At 53.8% G+C, this 26,387-nt stretch overlaps 2 protein-coding genes across 4 annotated transcripts in view; one reads left to right on the plus strand and one right to left on the minus strand.

Annotated features, from left to right (window-relative positions):
• The first annotated feature begins 710 nt into the window (after window positions 1-710).
• Window positions 711-11,879, plus strand: CCNQ (cyclin Q). 3 transcript variants are annotated; one of them, XM_045802409.2, is made up of 5 exons: window positions 711-940; window positions 3,363-3,546; window positions 5,140-5,272; window positions 7,266-7,493; window positions 11,333-11,879. In XM_045802409.2, exons 1-5 carry the CDS (start codon window positions 823-825, stop codon window positions 11,420-11,422), a joined length of 753 nt encoding a protein of 250 aa, XP_045658365.1. In that variant the 5' UTR covers window positions 711-822; the 3' UTR covers window positions 11,423-11,879. The 3 variants fall into 3 exon arrangements, with proteins under 3 accessions (XP_045658365.1, XP_045658367.1, XP_087716508.1); XM_045802411.2 differs by having other exon boundaries at window positions 11,393-11,879; XM_087860382.1 differs by lacking the exon at window positions 711-940 and adding an exon at window positions 1,718-1,880.
• A 4,428-nt stretch (window positions 11,880-16,307) lies between these two features.
• Window positions 16,308-26,387, minus strand: part of ATP2B3 (ATPase plasma membrane Ca2+ transporting 3) — a 63,698-nt gene continuing 53,618 nt past the window's right edge. Inside the window, exon 22 of the mRNA XM_045802408.2 lies at window positions 16,308-19,160. Coding sequence (XP_045658364.2) covers window positions 18,840-19,160 — 321 coding nt within the window. The 3' untranslated portion in view covers window positions 16,308-18,839. The remainder of the gene's footprint in view (window positions 19,161-26,387) is intronic.

Here is a 26,387-nt window from a genome sequence, read left to right on the forward strand (position 1 = left end):
ATATTCAACAACATTCATTTCATTTGTTAAACTCCTAATGTGTGTCAGCCTGGGAAGGTGAGCAGAAGCCAGATCACCAAGGGATGCAGAGGAAAATCCAGAGCCAAAACCCCATAATGCACTCATTCTTCTCACATTTCCTTCGGGGCTTCATCTACCTGTCTAGAGACGTTGGCAAAGCTGGATTCAGCTTTTACGAACACTGACACTGAGTCACGTGATTTCTCCTGGTGGGAGTCGCCGACGACTCAGCGAGAGCACAGGTAAGCGCCCTTCGCCCGGGGGTTGGCAGTCACCACCAGCTCTCCCTGTCCTAAACCACGCTGGACCACCAGCCTGGAGCGACTCTTTAGTGGGACCGCAGGGACTTGCAGCTAAGATGCCTGGGGGTGCCCGTGACTTCGCGGCGCCCTCGCGAAGGAGCCCAGCTAGTTCCAGCTGCGCGGTAATAGGCTTGCGGCTCTCGGGGGCGGGGCATAAGCCTCCCGGGGACCCAGCGTCAGTTCTCAAGGGCGGGGCAAGCGATGTGCCGGGGCAGGGCGGGCGCACGCCAGCCACCACCCGGCCGAGTCGGCCTTTGCGCCTGCGCCTGCGCCTGCGCGCAGCCGCGCGGTTCTCCCCCCCCCCCCCCGCCATACCCCAGGGCGGGGAGCTGGGAGGCGGGGCGGCGAGGACAGGGGCGGGGCGGGGGGCCGGCGGGGCGGGGCGGGGCGGGGCGGGGCGGGTGGCCGCGCCCGCCGCGAGGACCCCCGGAGCCGGTCGCCTCGCGCTGGGGCCCCTTCTCCTTCCGGCGGGGGGTCTGGGGCCTCGGGGCGGGGCCTCATGGAGGCCGTTGGCCCGGACAGTTGCGGAGGAGGGGACACGGCGCGGGGTGCCGAGGGGCGGCCAGCACCCGAGGCGAGGGTGCACTTCCGAGTGACGAGGTTCATCATGGAGGCAGGTAACCGCGGCTGGGGAGAGGGCCGGCCTTACGGTAACCCACTTCCCGGAGGAGGGGACGCGCAGGACGGGGAGGTGGCGCGGCTGGCCAGGGGGAAGAGGCCCGGCTCAGGGGTACAGGCCTCTGCTTTCCGCCATGCCCTGTGTGCTAGGCGTTGAGCTGCGAGGAGGACACGGTCACTGCCACCTCGCGGACGGGCGCGCAGGCCCAAAGAGAGGACGTGGAAAGGGGCTGGCCCGAGCGAGACGGTGGCGGAATCCGAGGGTCCGCGGCTTGGTGGCCCACCGCGCCTTCAGGCACACCTGTCTCCCGGCGCACTTGGTCTCTCGGAGCCTTTCGGAGTCCGCCTTTGGTGAGGCTCGTGAAGAGCCCTGTCGGCGAGGTCCCGTCACACCGAGGACCCAGGCAGGGTACAGCTCGCGTTTTGAAAACCCTGCCGGGATGTCGACAGAGGTGTTAGGCGCGCCTGCTCCCGAGGCGAGACAATGAAGCGAATCGGGTTCCTGTAGAAACACTGTTTCCCTCTCTGGCAATAGTATCTCGCTCGGAGCAGACGGTTACTTCCGATCTTTGTTACTTTGTGCGCACTCTGTGGGAGCGGGGTTTGGGTGAGTCCGCTTTCAAGTCAAGGTCAGTAGTCTGGGGAAGTGATGCAGGACCATTAAGCCCAGTGATTTGTACATTTAATTTCCAGGAAGAGTTGCACAAGGTATGAAGAAAGATGGCAGTGGCCTCCCATATGCTGCCGTGCATCCGCTTGGAGGGTCCATGTAAACGAGGGCAGCGTGCTGCCCTTTGAGGATTTGCTACATAAAACAGGGCTTGGAGGGTCATGTGCAGCTATACCACCGTATTTGACATCTCTGGGAATGAGGAGTCCCATGTGGGAACTGCCTATGTAACTGAAGTTTAAACCTTGAAATGCTAAAAGCTCTTACAGGTACCGCTCTCTGAGGACTTCTTTATAAAAAGTATTGCATATGCCTTTGCTCCCTGTGTGAGGCTAACACTGGTCCTCCAAAGATGTCCCCATCTTAATCCCCCAAACCTGTGACCCTGTGACTGTTACCTCATGTGGTGGAGGAGATTTTGCAGATGGGATTAAGCATCTTGATATGGGGGAACTACCCTAGATTATTCACTGGGCCCAGGATAGTCACACCTATCACATCCTTAAAGAGAAAGGCAGGAGTGACAGGAAGAGTGGAAGGCCATGGAATGAGGGAAACAGAGTTAGAAGATGCTTCACCTGACTGACGAGGGAGGAAGGGGCCATGAGCCAAAGACTGCAGGCACCTCTAGAAGCTGGAAAGGGCAAGGAAACATTCTCCCCTAGAGGCTCCAGAAGGAACCCACCCTGCCCACACCTTGAACTTAGCCCCCTAAGACTCATTTCGGACTCCTGACCACAAGGATTCTAAGAGAAACAATAGTGTTGCTTGAAGCCACTGAGTTTGTGGTAATTCGTTATAGTAGCCCCAGGAAACTAAAACACCTTAGGGAGAGGATACTGAATATAATCTTAATGATTGTTGGTTGTTCCCCACCTTCTTTCAGTCTATTGGATGTCATTTAACCTTCTCTTGTTAACCCTGGTCCTTGTGAATTTATATTGGTTCTGTTACCCAAGGCAGTGATTTCCTTAGGAGCTGTCCAGAGGTGGGGTGGGGCGTGGGCTTTAACCCCTAAATCGAACCACCATGTGTTCTGGTTTTTGAGTTCTGTGTCAGTCTTCTTCCCTGGTGCCTGTTGGTGGCCACAGAAGTTGCTTTTTTTCTGCTCTGCCTGCAGTTGCCTTTGGCAGTCACCCTGCTTGCTTTTCTTGCCTTTTTCAAACGTCAGACAAGGAAGCCAGGGCTGAGCATAATCTTTAGTTGTAACATTGGGACTCTGTGGTGTCTGTTTGATGCTCAGAGGCCTTTTTCCCCTGCTGTCATCTTGGCAGGATTTTTGTTAGGTGAGCTGTGGGGGTGGGGGGCGACCTCTAGTTAAATGCTTGCTAAGGTAGAAATAGACACACAACAGTATGGTCCTTTCCATGATGTTGTGCAGAGGCTGACATGCCAGGTGCTAATGAGGACTAGTCTGAAGGCTTGCTTCTCCTAGTGTGGTCTGCTGATCCATAGCTTGGGTGTGACCAGGGGGGCTTGGTAGAAGTGTGGAATCTGCAGTGCTACTGAAGGGGATACTGCATTTGAGAACAGCAATGTTAGCCCCACAGAATCTGAGAAGCCTGGCTCAAAACCTCTCAGGTAGAGGACCCAGTGAGAGACTCAGCAGCCGTGGCAGCTAGGCTCCAAGCTGTTGGTCTTGTCTGAGCAGGGCTGTACACCCTTAGGGCCCAACCCAGCAGCCCCACCCGTGCTCTAGCAGAGGGTGAGCACTGGACTGAGGTACTCTCTTGTCCGCCTTCTCTTGGTAGGTGTCAAGCTAGGGATGCAGTCCATTCCTATTGCCACTGCTTGTACCATTTACCATAAGTTCTTCTGCGAGATCAACCTGGATGCCTACGACCCCTACTTGGTCGCCATGTCTTCCCTTTATTTGGCCGGCAAAGTGGAGGAACAGCACCTGCGCACTCGTGACATCATCAACGTGTCCAACAGGTAATGGCTTCCAGGCCCAGGCCTTTGGGAGGACTCACTGGTATGCACCCAAATGGGAGGGCAGAGAAGGGTCCCACTGGGCCCTGACCTCCAGGTGCCAGTGGTCGAGCTCAGAAGGAAGCACCGGGGTGGTCTTGAACCAGGGCAAGAAGCACTAGCAGCAAAGGCAGGAATGAGCCTGGTGTCGGAAACCCATGGGGTGAGTGGAAGAGAAGCTGGGGCCAGATTAAGGGAAGTTGCAAAGGCCCAAAGGAGTGTAGAGGAGCTGGAGTCATGGGGTGGGGGGAGCATGGCTAGAGCACAGGGAGCTTGGAGAGATGTGTCAAAGAAGATTCGTCTGGAGTTTTGGGCAGGATGGATCGAACCAGTTGTATTATGTGGGACCTATAGGACCTTCCCATGCAGAGGAGGGTGTGGACCCAGATGGGCAATTGTTTTATTAAGATGGTGTGAGAAACCAAGTCAGATTTGCTAACAAGCATCTCTTGGGCCTAAGCAGCCGTGTTCCTGTTGAGGAAGGATATGGGGGTCTAGCCAGCCAGGCTGCACTGAGACCCAGGGGGCCCAGGAGAAAGCAGTTTGTGGAAAGTTACTGACTAGCAGTATGGTGTAACCTTTCTAGAAACTAATCATTAGGAAAGAAAACTGTTTTGTGCTGCTTCTCTTTTATTTATTTATTTATTTATTTGTTTGTTTGTTTGTTTATTTATTTATTTATTTATTTATAAATTTGCTTCTCTTTTAATAAACAGGTAATGGAAAAAGCATTCCCTACTCCCTAAGCATGACAGGTTCGCAGTGTGTCGTGAAAGGCTAAGAGAAAAACTGGAGAGGGAACCAAAGGAGGGCCACTAGAGTCCACCTGTAATTGCCAGGTCCCCAGCAGGGAGGACCGGTAGAGGGGAAATTGTGTGCATCACTAATTAGACATGAGCACCCGGGTGGGGTTCTGTGGGGAAGTTGCAAAAGGAGTGAGGAACTAGGAAGGCTGAGTCATTGGCAGAGAATTTTGATCAGTTGAGTGTGAGTCCTCGTCTCTTACATCTTGGTGATCATGTGTATGTGGGAGTGTTGTGGATATATATGGCGTAAATAAGGACAGAAGGATCTGGAACAAAGGAAAGACAATCTGGGAACATAAAGCTGACATACATTTATTCTTCTGCATGACATGTTTCAGTACCTTCTTTGGGCCCAGAGTAAGAGCCCTGGGCACTGCTGTCCCAGGTGGTAAAGCCTGTCCCTGAGACCAGGCTGACTGTAATGGGAAGTGCTATCAGTTCCATGTGCTAGAGCTTCCAATTCTCCTGGAGCCGTTGCAAAGAGCTCATCTTTACACTTGACATCTTGCTGAGTGATATGGGACAGCCCATCAGAGCTGAAACTAGAAGCTGGCTTTTTTTCTCTGTTGGTTACTGTTTTTATCCTATATTGTAGGCATGTAGACGAAGAATGACTTATAAACACATCAGTAGAACTGGCCCTATCTATGCCAGAAGAACACTGGAATTTGTGTCTGGACACCATGTGACTTGAGGGGCTCCTCAGGGACACCTCCCTGGCTGCTATAAGCATTGCTGTTTCTCCGTGCAGGTACTTTCACCCAGGCAGTGAACCCTTGGAGCTGGACTCCCGCTTCTGGGCGCTCCGGGACAGTATAGTGCAGTGCGAACTCCTTATGCTGAGAGTCCTGCGTTTCCAAGTCTCCTTCCAGCACCCACACAAGGTACCTGCTGGGGAATTGGCAACTGTTTCTAGAGGCATGAACCTTTTTGTTTTTTATTCTGAAAGTGCACCCACGGAACCCTCACGAACATGTGGGGTATGTGAGGAAGAGCAGAGCTGCAGCTCGGAACCGGGGCTCCTGGCTGAACACCATGACTGGCTTGCGTGGCCTCTCTTGTCCCTACTCCCTGGATTTTCTCAGGCAGTTCTAATTTCAGCTTCTGCCTCTCGGCCTGCTTGGCCGAGGCCACAAGCCGGGATCCATGTGACTCTGAAGCCCTTGCACATCCCGTGACCCACATAGATTGTGTGCTCAGTGAGCCACAGGGAAGCAGGGCTGGTTTCATGACCCCCCAGAGTTCCTGTCCCCGAGAGTCGCTGCTCTACCTCAGAGCTCACATGCAGCTCAGCTGCACTTCGAAACCCAGAAGAAAAGCTGAGTCACAAAGTTAAGTAGGCCACTTTTAACTGCTAGGAACACGTAAGTACCAATAGAACTGGTTCTGACGGCAGCAAAAGGGACGTGTGAAACCCTTAGAGCACTTAGATGTGATACTTTGGGGGCCCCAGGCCCCCATGTGGGCAGTTTGGAAGGGTGGCCTGCAGGGAAAGATGTGGGACAGTGGGGGCTTGGGACAAGGGGGTTGGGATATGGGTTGTGAACAGGATTTCTTTTTTTTTTCTAATTGAAATTTGTATTGAGGTAATCGTAGATGTACAAGCAGTCGGAGGGAATAATGCAGAGATCCTTTGCCCAGTCTCCCCGAATGGAAACATTTCACAAAACGCCTATCAATATGACAGCCAGGGTTTCGGCACTGAGGCAGCCCCCTCCCCTGCCAAGGATTCTGGGTGTTGCTGCGTTGTTACTTGCACCACAGTTGAAATGCAAAACAACTCCCATCACCAACAGGGGTCCTTATAATCTCACCCCACCCTTCCAAACTGCCTTTCTAATCCCAGGAAGCCCTGGTAGAGATTTTAAAATAGTTGTGTTTCCGGCTGGTCGGTTGGACGGTTGGTCGCATGATGCAGGGGAAGGCAGGAGCCGCCCTGGATCTCTGTCTGAGGAGGAACAGCATCTGCCAAGGGGGCAGTGGGGTTCAGCGTTGCCTTGAGTCTAGCAGCCTTCCCCTTAGGTCAGGTTGGGACGGGGCCTACGGCAGCCGATGAGCCCGCCATCTGGGGCGTACGGGAGTTGCATGCATGTGCGCTCAAGCCTGTGGAGCGGGTTTATCAGTGTCTTTGTAGATCAGGCGGTTCAAGCAAAGGGCTGTCTTCCCAGAGCAGGAGACGACAGACAGCTGAGCTGAAAAGCCATTGAGTTTACAGCCAAGGACAGCACTCCCGGAAAACACGGTCGCCAGTCTTAGTCCTCCTGAAAGCAGGCGTCCTGTCTCCGGGCAGCCCCTGGCCTCAGGCTGGGCACATGGGTGCAGGGTTCTGTTTGGGAGATAAGGACGCTATTTCTGGAGCTTATGTTGAGTTGGGCAAGGGGATATGCGGAATGATTTCTGACGACGGCTAGAGCAGGGCCAGGTGATGGAGAGGGACTGGGGTAGGAGTGGCCGTTGAGAGAGGCTTGGGCAGGTTCCAGGAGCTGAGCCAGGAGTTGAGAGTGGGTGGGCACACGGGCACTGGGTTGGGGGAAGAGACAATTTCAGGCAGAGGGAGCAGTGAATGCCAAGGCCCGGAGGGGACGCGTGCTTGGCATGTTCAAACATGGTGGGAGGGTGGGGCAGGGTGGGGCGGGGCAGGGCTTGGAGGCCAGTGGAAGGCCCTGGGGCTTTTTTTGAAGTGACACAGGGAGCAGTTGGAGGGCTTGAACAGAGAGATGACTCGATCCAGTTTGTATTTTATTCCTGTCAAGACAGCTCAGGGGGAGAGTGGCTGGTGGGTGGTGGGGCGGGGGCACGGTGCCTCACAGTGAGGAGTCAGGTGTCTTGGGGGCTGGAGCCCCAAAGGCCATTTGGCTGACTGGTATGTCTTTGCAGTACCTGCTCCACTACCTGATTTCCCTCAAGAACTGGCTGAATCGTTACAGCTGGCAGAGGACCCCCATTTCCGTCACTGCCTGGGCCCTGCTGCGGGACAGCTACCATGGGGGGCTGTGCCTCCGGTTCCGGGCTCAGCACATAGCCGTGGCGGTGCTCCACCTGGCCCTGCAGGCCTATGGGGTTGAGGTGCCCGCCGAGGCCGAGGCCGAGAAGCCGTGGTGGCAGGTGAGGTGACTGCTCAGTATGCTGGTGTGTCTCCCCTTTCCTTTGCCTGAGGACTTGTCCGTGTTTCTTTGCAGTAATTATCCGTGAAGGAAGATATGGGCTACTTAGGAATATTGAAGCTTGAACGTACCCCGTCATAATCATCTAAGGCAGGGGCTCTCCCCCTTGGCACTGTGGACATTTGGGGCTAGATCATTCTCTGTGGCAAGACCATTCTTTGCTACCCTGTAGATGCCCCATCATGACAACCAGAAATGTCTCCAGACGTTACCAAGTGTCCCAGGGTGGGGATCAACCCCAGTTGAGAGTCACTTAGTTCAGCCAAGCACTTTTATTGAATTGAGCAGGAGCTTGCTATAGATCGGAGGTTAATAAACTTGGATTCACATCAGAAGAAGTATAGGGAGTCCTCTAAAAAGATGGATTGATAATGGACAGGCAGATAGATGATAGATAGATCAATAGATGACAGATGGGTAGAGGGGTGGACACAGAGATGGATGACAGAAGATGGATGGGTGGGCGGATGGCTAGATGGCAGATAATGAGGCTGATGATCGAAAGATTCGCCGGCCTCCCCTGGACCTGCTGAATCCACAGCATGGTTTGTAGAGCATGAGTCTGGGGGAGAGGCTGCCCTCGAGGACTTCCACAGTCCTGTCGATTTTCTCTGAGTAGTCCCCACTGTTTCTCACAATAGCATTTTAGATCAGTTCTGGTTTTCCCTTTCCTATATTAGACCTGAGTCTAGTTTGCTGTTCCTTTCTTATAACACCTCATTGTCTGGCCTTGCCCTGCAGGAGGGTCTCTGCAAGCAGTGTTCGCGGTACCTGAAGGTTTCTCCTTTTTGCGCACCCTCCCTCCCCAGCAAACTGCCAGTGGCCAGAAGTCTTCTAAAATGGGTCATCTGTTGCCTGAACAGAGGGTGCCCCCTGGGTGCCCTTCTGGGTCTGCTCCTGGCTCCCCCTCCGTTCCTGCAGCTCTTGGCTCTCATGGTGCTCCTCCTTTCCTGATGCTCCTCCCCCAGCCTGCTGGCCCTCTGTGGAGACCCCCTGGCTTCTCCTGCTGTTTGTTCTCTTGTCCTTTATTGTCTGTCGAATCCCTGCAGCTAACCAGATAGCAGGTGCCGGGAGGTCAGGGATCTTGTCTGCTTTATCAGCTGCCCTAGGTCCAGCGCCTAGACCTGGCACATAGTAGGTGCTCATGCATCTGTGAGCAGACACATCTGCAGCCCTGGTCTCCGGTGAGACGCACCTCCTCTGGCAGCAAGGGGTTGAAAGGGATCTGTGGAGACAGAAAGTATTGCTCCGTGCTGGGGCTTCTCAGGGACTTCCAGATCACGTGACCATAGTGTCCTGCTCTGTTGGAAGCGGGTGGTAGCAGAAGGGGCTGCCACTTCCCGGCCCTGCTTTCTGAGGGTATTTGGTGGGCATGGTAGCCCCTGTCTCTTGGCTGCTTGGGTCTGCGATGTCATCACTTGTATCCCATTGTCTGGCCCTCTTCTCTGTGTGTCTTCCTTTCTGCTCTCCTTTCTTTTCACCTGCTCCTGAACCTGCCCGGGCACCGCCTTATCGCCTCCACCTCCCACTCCTGGCCCTCACTGGAGGAGGGTGCCGGGAAGCAGTTCGACTGCCAGCCCGCTTTCTGGGCAGCACAGCCTTCTCCAGTGATTGTTAAGACTGGGAAGGAGTGGGGTGGCAAACTCCTAGTCACTTAGCTCTTCACCTTTTCTGGTTGGCTCTGGGCCACATGCACCAGGAGCATACAGAATCTGGGGGTCTTTGGGGGCTTGTGACGTGCAAGGACCAGTTGCCTTATGATAAATGCCTCTGGGTGATGCCCCCCCCCCCCACCGCCTGCCTGCCCAGCCCTGGACGCTGACGTCTGAGTTGGGAAATACTTTTCCTCCTCGCTTGCTCTCCACTGCCACTCCTTGCAGCAACCGCCTCTCTGTTGTCCCTCGTCTGCTAGGGGCTGGGGCTTTGCCATGCTGGTCAGAAGCCTTGGGAGAGCATGAGGTGCTTCTGCACCAGAAGCTTGCCTGCACTTGAGTGAGACCGTGGCGAGGAAGGCCTTTGTGCCAAGCTGCGTGAGGCCTCCGGGTTGGATGAGGCACTGACTCTGAAGCAGTAGCGTGTTGTAGCAGGTGTCAGAATGTCTGTCCTTATGAAGGCTGAATACTGTTCCGTGGTACGGATAGACCGCACTGTGTGTGTGCATTCCTCCAGGGGTGGACTCTTGGATTGCTTCCACCTTTTGGCCCCGGGACTACTTTTTTTTTTTTTTTTTTTAGATTTTATTTACTTATTTGACAGAGAGAGAGACAGCCAGCGAGAGAGGGAACACAAGCAGGGGGAGTGGGAGAGGAAGAGTCAGGCTCCCAGTGGAGGAGCCTGATGTGGGGCTCAATCCCAGGACTCTGGGGTCACGCCCTGAGCCGAAGGCAGACGCTTAATGACTGAGCCACCCAGGCGCCCCTGGGACTACTTTTTAACAGTCTTTTCTTGGCTTGGGGTCCCCAGCAACACACAAGTAGTGGACCTTGGCGAGCAAGCCCGAGCCTATATTTCAGAAGCATTGATTTTCTACCTAGAGTCTGGGGCGAGATGGCTGATCTTCATGAGCCAGGGCTTGGGATTTTTAGGCCACTGTTTCCTACTTGTGGCAGTAGCTTATGGAGGGCTCTGGCTTTCTTTGGGGGCCGTGGAGGGGGTGGACTCAGGTCTAGTTTTTGCCCTGGCTTGGCCCAAGGTCTTGACCTTACTGGTACCTTGGTTCCCCAGGCAGCAACCCCTGGGCCCAGGGGGCCACAGCATCTAACCAAGATCTCCTTGTTTTGCTTTTTATTTCCTGTGTCATCAGGGGTCCCCAAGAATACTCTCAGGCTCGATGCTTCACTAGGAGGGCTCGCAGAACTCAGAAGAGCCGTATAAGGGCTCCTGGTTACGGTTGTTATGCTTCTTTACAGTGGAAGCACACAGGTCAGAATCAGCAAGGACAAAAGGAGCATAGGGCCAGGTCCAGGAGAGACCAGGCGTGAGCTTCCAGGTCCCTTGCCAGGGGAGGCGTGCAGCAGTGCTGTTTCTCCCGCAGCCTTGTGTGACAGCCTGCCCGGGGCCCTGCCACCAGGGAAGCTTCCCTGAGCGGTGGTGTCCGGGGACTTCAGTGCAGGGTTGGTCCCGTTAGCCTGGAGCTCCCGTGGGGCTGACCTCAGAGACTGAGTCTCTGCACCCCTGCTACGCCCCCACCCCTGGACATGAAGCTGAGAGGTGTGGCCCAGCTCAGTCCCAGGGGGACTGATACCCTCTCATTGGGCAGGATGTGCAAGGGGCCAGAGGTCCTTTCCCAGGGGCTGGGCAAGGGCTGGAACTTCCTTGGAAGCATGTGGGTTAGCCCTGAGCTGCACACCCCTCTTGGTTTGGGCCCCTGGGCATTCACTTGACAATTTTATAAGCTCTCCAGCACGGTCAGGAGGATGTCTGGTCCAGGTTATAGAACAGGTCCAGGTGTTCTCCAGGGGCTAGCCCAGGGTGCAGTGGGGTTCAGTGGTCTAGCCTGTTTACTTCTGGAAATGAACTCCTGGCCCAGCTCTGTCACCAGCTCCCTGTCCTATCTGGGTCAGATGATCACCGAGGCCTCTTCCATCTGCAATGCTCTCTGCGTTGTGGCCAGCCTTGGCAGGCCGGGAATGAACTGGCTTTGCAGAGAGCCACTATCATCTCTGATAGCCAAGTCCCTGTGCCATCCCCCCTGTGCAGTGTGATTCCACGCTTAGTGGTGGGTGCCTTGTTTAACACAGAGGGAGTCTAATCAGAACCTGTTTTCCTTCTCCTTTCTAGGTGTTTAGTGACGACCTTACCAAGCCAATCATTGATAACATTGTGTCTGATCTCATTCAGATTTATACCATGGACACAGAGATCCCCTAAGGCCCTGGTCCAGGCCTGCCCAAAGAGAAGCCCGGGATGCTCGGCTGCCTGGGGACGGCATCACCACATCGCTGTGACGGCTGGTCCCCAGAAGACCAGCTGGGAGGACTGGTTTTGTGCTGCTGGAGATGGGCTGGTGAAGGCGATGACCTGCTGCCGCTTTGATTCTCATGCTTTGACTGTCCCTGGCAGCTGTGGTCCAGACAGTGATGGGAGCTGTGCCTCCTGCGGGCAGGCCGGGGTGCGCCAGGGGAAGGGCCCCCAAGGCATCCGTGTCTGCTTTTGTCCTTTGAGAGGACACCGACTGCAGTTGAGGTGTGACATCATTGGAAGCAAAAATCAAAGAACAGATGAGACTGCACCCTTGGGGATTTTTTTAAAGCCAGATTTATAGGAAGTATGAATGTGCAACATAGATGGAATTTTATTTTGTATAATAAAAGATGATACAAAGCAATGGCCATGCCCTGTCTTTGCTCTGTGGCCTGGGCTGCTCTGGGTGCTGTCCTACCTCGGTTTCCCCTGAAATGCTCTCTCCGGATGGAATGGCCCCTTGTGCCTCCATTGCTTTCTGAGGGCATGGTGGCCCAGCGTGTGCTCACGTCATGGTGGCGTCCCCTGAAGGAGTCCCCATGTCCTCACTCCTCCACTGGGACATTTGCAGAGCTTGACACCTGTCCCCTTCAGTGAGTGAGCATCAGTTTTGGAGAGAGGGATTAGGGAGTATCACTTGGGTTCCCCAAACTCAGATCTGACCAAAATGTAACTAGAAAGTAATTGATAGTTTTTTCTTAAGTGCCAAACAGCAAGTCTAGATGGACAGCCTAGAGAATTTCAGGGCCACCACACCCTCCTGACCCACTCAAAGGGCACTTCTGGGAGACCTGCTTTTGGGTGCATTAGAGAAACAGAGCAGCCTAGGTTGTTCTCCCTGGGAATCCCCACTGGGCTCGACACACGCTGATGGAATTGTCCTTCAGTACATGATGGTGTGGGGCCAGGGGACTGTCCCAGGTGCTCCCCTGCATTTGGGAAGTTGTTGCCAGGGGAGCATGGGCTCTGGATACTGGCTGCCATGCTCTCTGGCACCCGCAGGTGTGGGAGCTGGCTGGAGTGCCTGGGGTCCAGCAGGCTGCCTCCGAATGCTTGTCTCTGGTAGAGGAGACACAGGAGGGGCACACTGGTGACAAGTCAGGCAGCAGGGCTTGCTCGAGTTTACTTAGCAACTGTGTTAGTCTTCAGGATGAGAGATCCGAGTAAATGTCCGCTTTTCCACTGTGTTCTTTCCATATATGTCCGCCAAGCTCCACTGGGAGCTCTTTAAGGACAAGGACTCTGAGCACGGAGTGGTGGTGAGGGGCCAGCCCGCAGGCCTCTCTGTGCGAGCAGCTCTGGCTCTCTTGCTGGTCCTTTCTGTCTTCTGCTATTCAAAAAGTACCTCGTCTGCCTCTTGTGCTTCCTCCCCACAGGCTGGGCCCCAGCACCACCCCCTGGACCCCAGCCTCACCTGTCCCGCATTGACCCCACGCAGCCCTTGGCCAGCACTTATTGCTGGTTTGAATAGGATCGGGCAACAGATGTTTCACTTTTGGAGTCTCTGTCTTCTCTCCCCTGACCAGATCACAGGCTCTTATAGAGGCTTCAATTTTTTTTTTTTTTTTGGATCTCTTAAGGTTTAGCCTCCAGCGAGGCAGCTGGCCCCCACACACTTGATGGGAGGTCATTTTCTTAGCTCTCAGAAAACAGAACCCCCTGCTCTGGATTGGAGGGCTAGGTGGAGGGTACGGGAGAACCCTCTGGAGAGCTCTCTCCATCTGCATCTGTGCCAGTCTGTTTGCTCCCCACCCCTGCCCCAGGACTTACCAGAAAGCAGGGAGGATGGTTGAATAAAGCTCTCTAGGGATTTGGTGAACATCCCCACCCCTGGCTGAGAGCCCCTGTGCCGAACCAGGAAAGCATGGCTCCAGAGGCTCTGGTCTGCTGGGGCCAACGGCAGTCTCCGTGGAGATTTTGTAGCTCTAGGCTTCCTTTTATGATGACCGCATAGCAGGCCAGTTCCTTTCTTCCTAAGGGACTCCGTCTCCCACTTTGTAAATTGAGCAGGTTGAACCAAGTGATCTCAGACGGGTTGCTGATTGCTACTTTTATTTTTATTTTATTTTTTCTGATTATTTTAAAATCCCTTAACCCACCCCTGTGCCTGTCGTGCTGCCCTGTGTGCGGGACTTGCAGGCCTCACGTGCTGGCCTCTGGGCCTGTCCTGTCAGCGCTTACCACTCAGGGGTTGTCTCTGTTTTCCTGACACCCCTGGGGCCGGAAGCTCCACCTTCAGTGTACCGTCATTGCAACAGAGAGGAAGGAAAGGCACTGGTCAGCAATGAGGGGTGGAGATAAGATTTTCTAAAACTCGTAGTTTCCAGGAACTTCTTAGTCCAGAGCACATCTTAATTACTGTAAAGTGATAAATGGCCAAGCTTTGCCTGGTCTGTCAAACGGGTGGAAGGAGGGGAGCAATCCAGGTTCTGTGAGGAACTCGGCTAGTTTCTTCCTTTCCAGCTGTGGTTGAGTGAATGGTGTCCCCCGAAAGATGTATTTGTGTCCTAACTCCTGGAACGTGGGGTTGGGTCCTTATTTGAAAACAGGCTCTTTGTAGGTATTGTCAACGTGAGGTGAGATCCTACAGGAGTAAGCTGGGCCCGAATCCAAGATGACTGGTGTCCTTCTGAGACGCAGTGATGGAGTGTGCAGAGGGAGAAGGCCACGTGACGACAGAGACAGGAGTGGCGCGTCTACCAGCCAAGGAAGGCCAAGGGCTGCCGGCAACACCAGCAGCTGGAGGACACAAGGAAGGTTTGGCCCCTGCAGCCTTCGGAGGGAGCGCTGCCCTGCCGACGTGGATTCCTGCCTTCCGGCCTCCGGAGCAAGGGGGGCGAGGACAACTGTTCTGTTATTTTAGCCCCCCCGCCCCCCTCCCACCAGTGTGTGGTATTTGTCAACTCATACTGGGCCTTCCTCAGATTTCCGGGGCGCACCTTTGCTCCCAGGGTGCTGCTGGGTGGTGAAATGTTGGCCAGCTTTGTGAAGGGATGGGTGCCGTAGCGCTTCCTTGCCTCAATTCATTTGGCTAACTACCAATTTTTTTCCACGGGAACCTGTGCCATATCTGATAGCAGGAGTGGAAAAGAGTCTCCACAGGCAGAAATTAGCAATTTGGGGGGAGTGCAACATCTCTCCATAAGGTGCCAGCTCTCTGGACATGGCGTTTGGCCCCATCTGGACATGCTCAGCCTTATGGTTCAAGGTGGACTCGCGCATCAACGAAGCAAGGGCTCTTAGCTCTTTGTCAGCTGTTTTCTGTTATGTGTCCTTTTGCCTTTTTAAGAAATATGGACTCTGGTGGTTGGGAGGGAACTTAGAAGCCATTTTTTTCCTTTCTTGGCAGCTTCCCTGGAAAAGGCATCCGGGGGCGCCGCCAAGTTTGAAAGCGTGGTGTGTGGAGTGGTGAAATAGAAACACAGGGAAAGGAGATGCGGGTAATCTTGGCTCTGTCACCGTGGTAGTCATTTGCAAGTTTTGGACCAGAGCTGCCTTTGTGGCTCTGCTGGTAGAGCAGAGGGGCTGGGTCACAGAGCACAAATGTCCCCCACGCAGGTGCTCAGAGACGCCCAGTGTGCAAAGGAACAGATACGGGAATGACCTGGTGAGCAAGTGAATGAGTGAAATAATGGGTATTCTTTCCCTGGCTTTGGCTTGAAGAGGAAGTCTGTGATTACAACCCTTGTGCACTGCTGGCGGGGGGGAATTTAAAATGGTGCAGCCACTTTGCAAAGCAGTTTGGCAGCTCCTCAAAAAATTAAACCTAGCATTACCAAATGACCCAGCAATCCCACTTCTGGATGTAGACCCAGGAGGAATGAAAGCAGGGACACAAACAGATATTTGCATGCCCATGTTCACAGCAGCATGATTCACAGTGGCCAAAAGGTAGAAGCAACCCAAGTGTCCACTGATGGATGAGTGGATAAAGAAAATAGGGTCTAACCACACAATGGGAAGTCATTCAGCTTTAAAAAGGCAGGAAATTCTGACACAGGCTACAACATGCGTGAAGCTTCAGGACACGATGCCAGTTACAGACAGTTATTGTATGATTGCACTTCGGGCTTCCTAGATCAATCAAACTCAGAGAGACAGAGAGGACGGTGGGCACCAGGGGCTGTGGGGCGCGGGATGAGGAATTAGTGTCTAACGCGAACAGATTTCAGTTTGGGGAGATAAAAAGGTTCTGGGGACGGATGGTGGGGATGACTGCACAGCACTGTGAAAGCGCTTAATGCCGTTGGACTGTTTGCTTAAAAACGGTCAGGAGAGTGATGACTTTTATGTTGTATATATTTTGCCACAATAAAAAAAAAGGGAGTCTGCACATGTGCATTTGGGTTGGCGGCCCCTCCCCTCCCCTTCCTTCGAGGATGCCTGTCTGGACCTTCAGGTGATGCCCCTCTAGGTCCAGACAGAGGACCACCATGCAAACCTCTGCTGCAGTGCCTCTGACCCTACAGGGTAGGCGAGCCCTTTCTCCCTTCCATAAGGATTGGACAGGGGGCTGCACACCCAGGGGGCAGCTCTGCCATTCCCGGGGCTCATCTGAGCTTGGTGAAGTGGATGAAGACACCACATTTTCCTTCCAAATGAGAATTCACTGACTAATAAATCACACATGTTACCCAGACTGGGCCTGTAGGAGCCTTTCATTTTTTTTTTTAATACACAGAAATTTTGGTCTATTCTTTAAATTAGGAAATTCAACTACAGACTTTTAATTATTATGCATTTGGTCTTCCTCATTAAGATAATTTTTGTTCGTCTTTATAACAGGCAGATAAAAATGTAAAACATATTTAATAACTGAACACAGTTGACCAAGCCATTCCGTATAATATGCTTTATAGAGGGGGCTTCCTCACAAGACAGGTCCCTTGGCCCGAAGACTGTACAGAAACCAGAGCGACAATCTGAGGTCACGGCGCCCCTTTCCTGAACCCCACACCCCAAGGAAAGGCAACCTAGGGACAAAACAATGGACACACACAGTAGGCAACTTTGTACAGCAGCAGTGAGGGTTTCTGTTTCATCTATACTGACCATTTGTTCTACCAGGGTGTCTCTAACGGAGAATGAAAAGAAGCCCATGAGCAGAGCATATGCGGCTTATCTTCTTCAATTGAAAGATTTCCAATTTTATTTCTAGTTTAAGAACACACAGACCCTCAACAAATTGAGTTGCCCTTTTTGTTGTTTAAACAAGGACATTAGGGAACAATTTACAAATGGGTAACATTCTCAATGTGCCCTTTGGAATAAAGGGATGGCTTTAAGTTATCTGTAGCTGGCATTTTAAGTGGGATTTTCTTTTCTAACTGGAATTCGTTTGCCCGAGATTTGACTCCTCCTGCTCAGGGGTGACATGGCATTCATGTTAACAGTAGGAACTGAGCATGTTTTGGATGTCGACCCAGGTGCTCACAGATGCAGGTGGAGGTGAGACAAGTCCCCTGCAGGTGGGTGTGGCACAGGGGACATGACGGGTGAGCCAGCCTTGCTGCATTTCCATTCTGACCCATGTCCCTCAGCTCCCAGCTGTCCCTCAGCGGCTCAGCCTCAGGCCCAAGCAATAGGCGCATGTGCAAGCTACGGTCGGACCACACCTGCCTCTCTGCAAACACAGGACAGATGAACCAGAAGGTAAAGGAACCTCTGCTTTTTCTGCATTTCCCTCCCTGCTTAGTGAGCATTCAGGGGAAAATGAGGCTTGGCACAAGGGGTGCCCATGCTGCAAGGAGAGGTCCCCGAGGGAGCCGTCTGGGGAGCCCAGGCCCAGCTCTCCCACCTGCAGACAGGGTGCTCAGCCGGCACGGCAAAGCTGACCTCCTCAGCCTTCCGGGCTCGTGAGACAGAGCCACGGGTGTGACTGGAGCGATAGTGGCGAGGTGCCGTTGCTCCTGGGGGCTTTGTTCCTGCATCTGCTTCCCCCATGTCACCGTAGGTGGCTGCAGACACGAATCCATGCCTTTGTGGGTCATAGTTGTCCTTGAATGAGAAGACCCGGGTCGGAAGAGTGCTTTGGCAGGTGGCGACTGAGAACTGACCCCAGTCACTTGACAGACCCCTCAGCCCAACTTCTCCGTTGCGGTTGTGTCAGCTCCTCTTGGGTTTGGAGGGTACCTCTTCCTCCACCACTTTCTGCCTGACTCTTGGTGCTCTCCCCACTCCCACCTCCAGACCTGGCTCTCTTGGGGCTGCTCCGGGATTCTGGGTTCTCCCAAAGGGTGGGCGAGGCGGGGGGCAGCAGCACTTCATATTGTTGAGGTTGGAGCGTGGACAAAGAAAGCCCACCAGCCAGAATTCAGGACCTGGAGTTGAAACTGAAGGAAACTTGAGAGCAAAACTCCCCTTTCCATCTACTGGAGGGGATCATTCTCATCAATACTTTGGTATTTTCCTTTTAAATAAAAAATTCCATTGAAAGCTTTTTTTTTTTTTCCCTCTATAGGCAGGGGTCTCAAAGTGCAAAAGTTCCAATTCTAACTGCTCTGGCCTCGTATCTCTCTCCTCAACCTTCTCAGGAATCTCTACAGCAACATTCCCAGGAACTGTGCGGGAGGGAGGACCGGGATGGAGAACGGAGGCTGGGCGGAACGTGGGGGGCAGCGGTGGGGGGGGGGGCAAGCAACCAAAAAGATATTCTTACAGTCTCGTTCCCTGAAAAAAACCTGCCACAATAAATAATGAAATTTCAAAATGAAAACACCTGATAAGAGGAATGGAAATATCATGCTGATAAATAGCTCCTTATACTTTAAATATGCATCTGGTCATATATGTACGTATATGTCTATACGCACACACATCTCTATGCACACACGCACACACATACAGACCGCTCATGTGTCCTGGGGGAGGGGCGCTTGGTGGTGCAGGTACATTTGCAGGCGGCTCCCAGCAGTGGGCTGTGCGGGCGGGGCATCCTTCCTGGCCCTGCAGAGCAATGTTCATCATTTTTCTTTCTGAATGAACCTGTGGGTCCGATTGCTCTCCGGTGGGTGCAGTGAAACGCCCCATAAGCTGCAACCAGCCCCCCGCCCCACTGCACAGCCCAAACAGCGAACATCTGGTGGAATTGTAGTGTTCATTAAAAAAATGCTTCGATAGAAAAAAGGGAAACACAGCTCTTCTCACGCTCTAGTTTCTCCCTCCTCCTTCTCAGTCCCGGGTGAGAAGCCTCGGATGGAGCGGCTTCTTGCAAGTGCTGTGCGAGCACCACCTTCAGCCGTCTGGGCCATGCGCTCCTTGCAGGCCTGCGCCTTCCTGGCCGAGTGCGCGTGTGTGCGGTGTGCGCGTGCTGAGAGCACTTCCCTTAGAGGGACGTCTCCACGCTGTGGAGCGGGCTCCCAGGTCTGGAAGAAAACACTGACGAGGTAGCTGACTTGGTGCCGTGCGTGGTCAGGTAGATGCCGCTGTCTATGGCGTTGTTGTTCTGGTTGGGGGACGGGGGCGGGGGGGCCCGCAGGCGCTCCTCATTCTCGTCCACGTCCGTGTCATCGATGAGTGGGATGTTGTGGGTGTAGTCATTGATCAGAAACTCGGGCGTTGCCATGAAGTTATGGATGGAGGTCTTGGATTCTGGTTTCTCCAGGCCTTCATAGAGCGAGCTACGGAATGCTTTCACCACCCGGATCTGGAGTGGGAGGTGGAAGGACAGGGGCCCGAGGTGGGAGCAGGGAGGGAGGGAGGGAAGGAGAAAGGAAGGAAGGGAGGAAGGAGGAAAGGAAGGAAGGAAGGAAGGAAGGAAGGAAGGAAGGAAGGAAAGAAGGAAGGAAGGAAGGAGATAGTCAATGGCTGGCTGGTGCTGGCAAGTTCCACCCACATCAATAGCACAAGGTTACTGCATGACAAATGTGCATCCATTGGAATGGAACAATTGGGGCAGCTCTGCCTGGTTACGGTAAGGATTTTCAGGTTTGGGTCCATGTCTCATCAACTGATCCATAGGCAGGACAAGTGGCAGTGGCTTTCTCTAGGCCGACCTGGGCAGATATTTTGGAGCTCAAGAGTGATAGATGCAAGGGACCCTTGGCTGTCACCTCCCCTGTGCCAGCACTGGGAAGGGGAGGACAGGCTTAGGTGGCCCCTCGGCCCTCTGCCGAATCTGAATTCCAATTTAGTAGAACACAAAGGTGGTTCAAAAAAGGGAGAATGCTAGAGAGTGGACTCTCCACTTCCTCTTCCCAGAGAGTCCGTAAAACTTTCTGATAACAGAAAGTCCTCAGTCTATGGGCACATTGCCGGCCTTTCTCAAGTGGGTCTCCCTCCCTGGCTTCCCTATAGACCACTTCTCTGTCCCGCCAGCTCTTGTGACTATAACCAGCACCTGCCATGCCCAGCCCCATAGGGCCATCAGTCTTTCTGCTGCTAAGTCCACTGGCTACTTTTGTGTCTCCATCTCATTTGATTTCTCAGGGGCACCCAACACAGCTGACTGTCCCTCTTTCTGAAAACTCCTCCTGGCTTCCCTGACATCGCCACTGCTCTGGCCCTGTATTCTCCTTCCTCTGTCCCTTGGTGCCCCAGAGCCCTGACCTGGCACTGGTCCTCCTCCTCTCTGTTCATATGCCTGGGTCCACCTCCTGGCCCTGACCACCACCATGGGGCTCATCTGGCTATAATCGGGGGCTGTGGCCCAGGCCTCTCCTCAGAGCTCTGGGCCTGAGAGCTTGCCACTGTCCCATCTGGAGGCATCCAACACTGAAAATGGCCTCACTTTTGATTTGCACCCACTAAGCCTGTCCTGCTTGGATGGCCTGATCCAACTTGATGGTTCCTCATGCCTCCCACAGGGCCCCTGGCCCGCGGCTGGGTTCCTCTAGATTGGTTGTCATTTCCCTTTGCAGACCCTTTTGCCTTCGTGTCCCCTGCCATCACAGGCATTTTGCAATCTGGTGCTCCTTGCCCCTCCAGCCTTTCTCACCCTGCATTCTCCTCCTCCTCTTCACTTTCCAAGCCAGGTAACTTCTTTTGGTTCCTGGAGTCTGCCACATCCTCCCTCTACTCAGGCTTGTTCCCTGGCTGCTCCACGGGCATTGGCAGACCTCAGATCAGCATAACTCTCCACAGTGCCCTGATCCCCAGCTATGGTTGCTCTTCGCCCCAGCCAAGCTCAGCACCCTCCGCCTCCCACACCTCCTGCAGGATCTTGCTCCCAGAACTAGCCTCTCGGTTTCTTCGATGCCGTCTTCACTTACGTGAATGCTCAACTGTCAGTAGGTCTATGAGCTGCAGAGCTGCTGCCTTGCTCTGTTCCCTCCCTGGTCCCCCTCTACCTGGGTTCTCTCTTGGTTCTAGAAGTTTGAGTCAATGGGAAGACCTCTGCTGGGCCCTGCATGAGCCAGCTGGCCTTGTGCTGAGATGGGGAAGCCAGCTCTTCCCTATGTGAGTGGGTGGACATAGCATCAGTTCTATACTCATTTCCAGGTCAAAGGTTCTAGGACTTGGTTTTCTTGGTTTAGACTGGGTGTTGGCAAACTGTGGCCCAGGGGCTAACACTGTCCCTCAGCTTGGTTTTATAAATAAAGTTTTATTGCTACTCAGCAACGTCCATTCATTTCTGCATTGTCTATGGCTGTCTTCAAGATCCCAGGGCAGAGTTGGGTAGTTGTGACAGAGACCTGGCCTGCAAAGCTAAAAATAATTACTCTAAGGTCCTTTATAGGAGAAGTTTGCTGCCCCCTAGTTTAGACCGTGAATCGCACTACTGACCCTCCAGTGTCTGGATGGCCGGACTGTCAGTGCATGGCCAAGCACGTGCTCCTAAATCACGGCCATTCAAAGAGCTCCATAAAATTGGAATTTCCTAACTCCAAATCTTAAATCTGGCTAGGATTTTCTCTGAATTTGGTGCAGTCACATCGTCTGGATTACAGATGGCCAATTATTTGCACTCAGTTCCTTAACTCCCCCAGACTGGCTTCAGAGAAAGGGGTAACCCAGAAACTGAAATGAGAATCATTTGACATTTTTAATGAAAAGAAATAGAATTCACTTTTTGTAGTCGTTGCAGATGTGGCCTCATTATTTGGGGCTTTTCTAGTGCCAGAATTGTGGGGGAGCTACTGGGACATTTGTTGCAGCTGCGTGGTGGTGGTGGGGTATCTGCTCCAGCTGTTGGATACACCCCTCAAGTCACAGAAAGGAGAGTAAGCTGGATTCTGCTGCCCTTGACCCTGGGCACCTTTGTGCGAAGTTTGGCAGCAGTGATCCGATGCCCCTGGCTACACCCTCTCCTCTAGCTGAGCTGGTCTCCTCATTTGGACCTGGGTCACGTGATCAGGCCAGACCCCGGCTGAAACCCATCTTCAGGTCTCCCTGTGCCTGTCTGAACTCCAAAGTCTTGGCCCAGAAAGGGCAGCCAGCCCTTCCCTCTCCAGCTGCTGCAGCTCTGGAATGTTCCTCCCAAGGATAATCATACTCACTTTCATGACTCTCTCGTCACTAGCCTTGTTTGCTGCCTGTAGACAAAGTGCGGCACTGAGCAGTCAGTCACCAGCAGGGAGGGCCAGGGCTGCTTACGCAGACATGCGGTTGTGGGCTCTAAGCTATGCTTGTGTCATCCCAAGTTTCTTACAGGTCCCACGTCCCTGCATTCAAACCTTGGCTGTTAACAAATTGCTTGGTATTGGTGTTATGATGGGCTGTTTTCAGGACAGCTGACACTGAAGAGCACAGTGACTTCCTGGGACACGGGTTTGGTGAGAACCGGCAGACGTTTCAAGAAGAGAGGCCTGCCCTAGCCGAGCTCACGCATGGCGGCTTCAGAATATCCCCACAGCAGAGTTCAGTGGGTCCCAGCAAAAGAGGAACCAGGGCCGAGCCGAAACAGTGCCCTTCCCCCAATGCTTTGCCTTACTTCCTCCTCCAGCTGCTCTTCCAACCTGGGACCATCCCAGAGGCTCAGGGTGGAGTCCTTCGGGTCACCTCTCCATCTCTGCCGCTCCCCAAGGGACCTTGCCACCCTCAAGGCTGTCAGTGCCACCGAAAGCCCAGACTCCAGGGACACCATATATATACCCTTTGTATCACCTCCACCTATGTCTACAGCCAGCATGCACCCCATCCCAGCATGCACCGCTGCTCTTTCACCTCCCCTTGGATAGCTAACGGGTCTATCAAACTGAAAGAGGCTGAGGGTCAGCCCTGGTCTTCCAGTCCTTGTGCAGGGCTCTGGCCAAACCACTGAGGCATCTCGGTCCCTGACCCCAGTGCCCTGCATCAGCATGTCCCAGGGCCCCTAGTTTCCCAACCCCTTCACAGCAGAGTCCTCTGTTGCTGCCATATCTGCCAGGACCCCGGAGGCCCCTGGGACTCACAACCCCCAAGGGCGGAGCCCCTGACAGCCTGGTCTTTTGATCCCCCCTGGCTCCTATCTCTGTGGCTGACATCACTGGGATCCCTTGCAGCCTCCCTCCTCTCTGACTATTGAATCAGGCCTGGCCCTCCCCAACCTAGCTGTTGGGGACTCCAAACATTCCAGCAGATGATGGAACTGCCCTGGGTCCACTCTGTGCAGTGTGGGAGCTCACTGAACTGACCCCCCACCAAAAGTCCGTTTTACTGTTGGATAGCTTAAAAGTAAAAGAAAGACATGAAAAGCACTTTCCAATAAAGGGTTGTAGCCAAGGTGTCTGGGAAGGCCGAAGAGGATCAGGTTGGCCTGGGGCCGGAGGGCTCTCCCATAGCTTCCTGTCTCACCCCAAGTGAGGCCTGCTGTGCCTCCCATTTCCTGATGTCCGAGAGGCAGTCCTGTTTGCTGCCACACTGTCTGGATGCCCCACCCTGGTCCCTGCACCCACTCAAGGATGTTGCCCCCCTCCCTTGCCTGGCTACTCATTTGTCTTGTCTTAAAATAGACTCTCTCTTGGGGCCACAGTCCCCTCTAGCTGCTGGCAATGGTCATTCTTTCCTGACCTCCCGCTCCCCAGGGACCTTCCCAGCTGGGCACTCAATGCTCCCCAAGCCGCATCCCTGCTTCCTGGCTGTAGATGGGTCCCCAGGTTCTCCGTCCTCTCCCCATCCCCTCACAGCCAAGGGCCCCAGGGCTCATCTTTTGACTCTTTCTCTTCTTCATCTACACCCACACATTTCCTAGCTGCTCTTATCTGCCATGGTCTTAAATACCATCTGTCTGCTAACGAGTCCCACACCTCTATCTCCAGACTCGGGGCTCTGCCTGCCACTTTAACTTCACCCCTACCCTACCCCTCTTCCCTGGTCTCCCTGCTGCTGCCCTTTACCTTTGCAGTCTATTCTCTGCAGGGCAGCCCAAGCAATCCTTTCAAACAAAAGCCAGAGCATGTCACACCCTTCACTGGTCTAAACCCTTCAATAGCTATATCTCCTGCGAAGTCAGGGCCTTCCTCAGGCCATTTTCTTTCTCATCCTTCTTTACTGTCTCCAGCCTCAGCCTCCTGGCTCTTCCGGAATGCTGGCACACTCCTGCCTCAGGGCCTTTGCACAAGCAGTTCCCTCTGCTGGGAAGGCTCCTTCCCAGTGAGCCTCATGGCTCCCCCTCACCTTTTCTGTTTACAGTCTCAGCCCTCCCATCTCCCTCAGCAACCCTGTGCCTCTTCTTCATTTTCTCTCCAGCATGGCTCACCTTCAATCCAACCCCCCCCATTGTTTTCTCTCCTTTCCATAGGCCCCTGAAGACTGCGGTCTGTCTGATTCCCTGACCTCCCCAGCTCCCAGCACCCAGCACAGTGCCTGCACCCAGCAAGGGCTCAGTGGGCAGCTGTCAGAAGTACCTCTAACCAGCTAGCTCAAGTCTCCCCCAGCAACATTACACCTGCCCTTTCCCGTGTCTAGACTGCTCTTCTGCCAGATTGTCCCATGCAAACCTTTTCTCTTTATTCAGAACTTGGCTCACACATCCATCCCTCGAGAGGCCATCCCAGACAACCTTTATCCAAAATCGCACTCCCAACATTTCTCTTGCTCTGCTTTTTTCTCTTCTGAGGCTTATGACCATCTACACTTAACAGGAGCTTACTTCTCTGTTCTTTGCTGTCTGCCGTCTGCCCCCACAGGTGAGCGCTGGCCTGCCTTCTCCGGAGCCCTGAGCTCTGTCAGTGGGGACAGGGTGGGTGAGGCTTCGAACCCACAGTGCCACTCCAGCCACATAGAGCCAAAACGGAAGGGATGCTTATGTTACACTCTGCAGCTGATGGATGCTTGGGGCAGGGGCAGAGGGGCTGAAGGTCACAGCTCAAAGGGGATGTGCTCCACTTTTGTTTTGACCTCCAATCGCTCAAGTTCGCAATGCAGGTGGGTGTGGGGGTGGGGAGGGGATGTAAAAACAGGGAGGGAAGGGAAGACGGAGGGAACACCCACTCAAGTAAAGAAATGCAAAAAGGGAATGAAAAGAAAAGAAGAGAAGAGAAAAAGAAAAGCAAAGGCTCCTGAACAATGATGACAACAGTAACAACAGAAACTGTGCTTGACAACCTTCTGGCCTTTTCTCCTCTGTGCTGTGGGATAAGCAGGCTGTGGATGGGGAGGGGTCGTCATCTTTCTGCCCTCTGCTTCTGTCTCACTGCTGCTCCCTCAAAGCCCCCTCATGCTTGATGGGCATGCCTGTCTCTGTACCAGCCACTAATCCAGAATCTTCTGTGGGAGGGAAGGGACTTTTCTGCTCTCCTGGCATTCAGGCTTTGGGTTGACAGCAAATTCTGAACATAGCAGTTGGGGAGAGCCAGGGGAACTGCTTTCCAGGAACTTTGGGGTTCCCAGGTCCCCAACCATCCCTGTAGGCATGAGGGTGGATCAGGCTTGAACGCGACACAAAGAGGTGTGGGGTGACAGGCCCACAATTGAAGAGGAAGTTTCCCTTTCCTCATCATGGAATTAGGAAATGTGAAAATGCAAACTCCAGAACTGGCCCTTTCACTGAGGGAGGGATTGAACCCCAAACCAACTGAAGACAGGGCTCCATGCATGCCGGCGAGTCAGAACTGCTAACAGCCAGTGAGTTTTGTGAAGATTACCTCCCATCCTGTGTGCATGCATTTGTGCCCAGGACTGGGAAAGTCTGGACTCATGCTGCTGATGCCAACAAGCTGTTGCACAGGGCTGACCCAGGCACGGGGTGAGTCCTGGGCTTTTCGGGTGGTCGGCCTTGCTTTTCATCCTGGCCATGTCCAGCTGCAGGGCCTCGAATAAGTCTTGAACTTCCTGGGCTCTGGCTCCCAGCCCTGGGAGTCAGCCTGGAAGTGCCTACTGGGGAGGGCTCGGAGCAGGGGTGCTGGGGTCTGCCTTAGGCTGCAAGCTAGTGTGTACTTTAGGAACTCGCTGGAAGGTCCTTCCCTTTGGTAGGGCCCATGGTTGCAGGAAGGGCTGATACTATTCCTAATGTGGAAACAACGCTGTCAAATAGCTGAGAAGAAATGCCAGCACACTGTTCGCAGAAACCCAAGTGGAGAGACTTGGCTTGAAATCAAGGAACTTCCTGAGAAAGGCGCAAACTCCAGCAAACAAGACTGCTCTCGCTTTGCAAGGCTCCTTCCTCCGTGGGGCCGGCTTAATTATGGGAGCTGCTGCCCTGCCGGTGTGCGGCGAGCTTGTTTCCCCAGGCTCCGGGAGGGTGCGTCCAAGGAAATCGTTGGGGCTTACCTGGCATCGGCTTTGCCAAGTTGGATGGAAGACCTTCGTGTTGCAAAAGGAAATTAAAATAGAGCCACTGCTATGATGTGTTTCTGGCACGGTTAGTCAGGACTAAGCAGCCCTGAGGGAGCCCTTTTGGCCACATCTGCCCAGACTCGCTGCCCGCCCCTGCCCCTGTCGCCTGGCTGGGTCAGAAGCCCTCTCTGCTCCAGTGCGAATGCAATGCGAGTGCAAGTGCAGGGGTGGGGGGGCG

Source organism: Ursus americanus, chromosome X, assembly GCF_024610735.1.
Source record: "Ursus americanus isolate L20-20 chromosome X, mUrsAme1.1.p, whole genome shotgun sequence".
Taxonomy (NCBI): Eukaryota; Metazoa; Chordata; class Mammalia; order Carnivora; family Ursidae; genus Ursus; species Ursus americanus.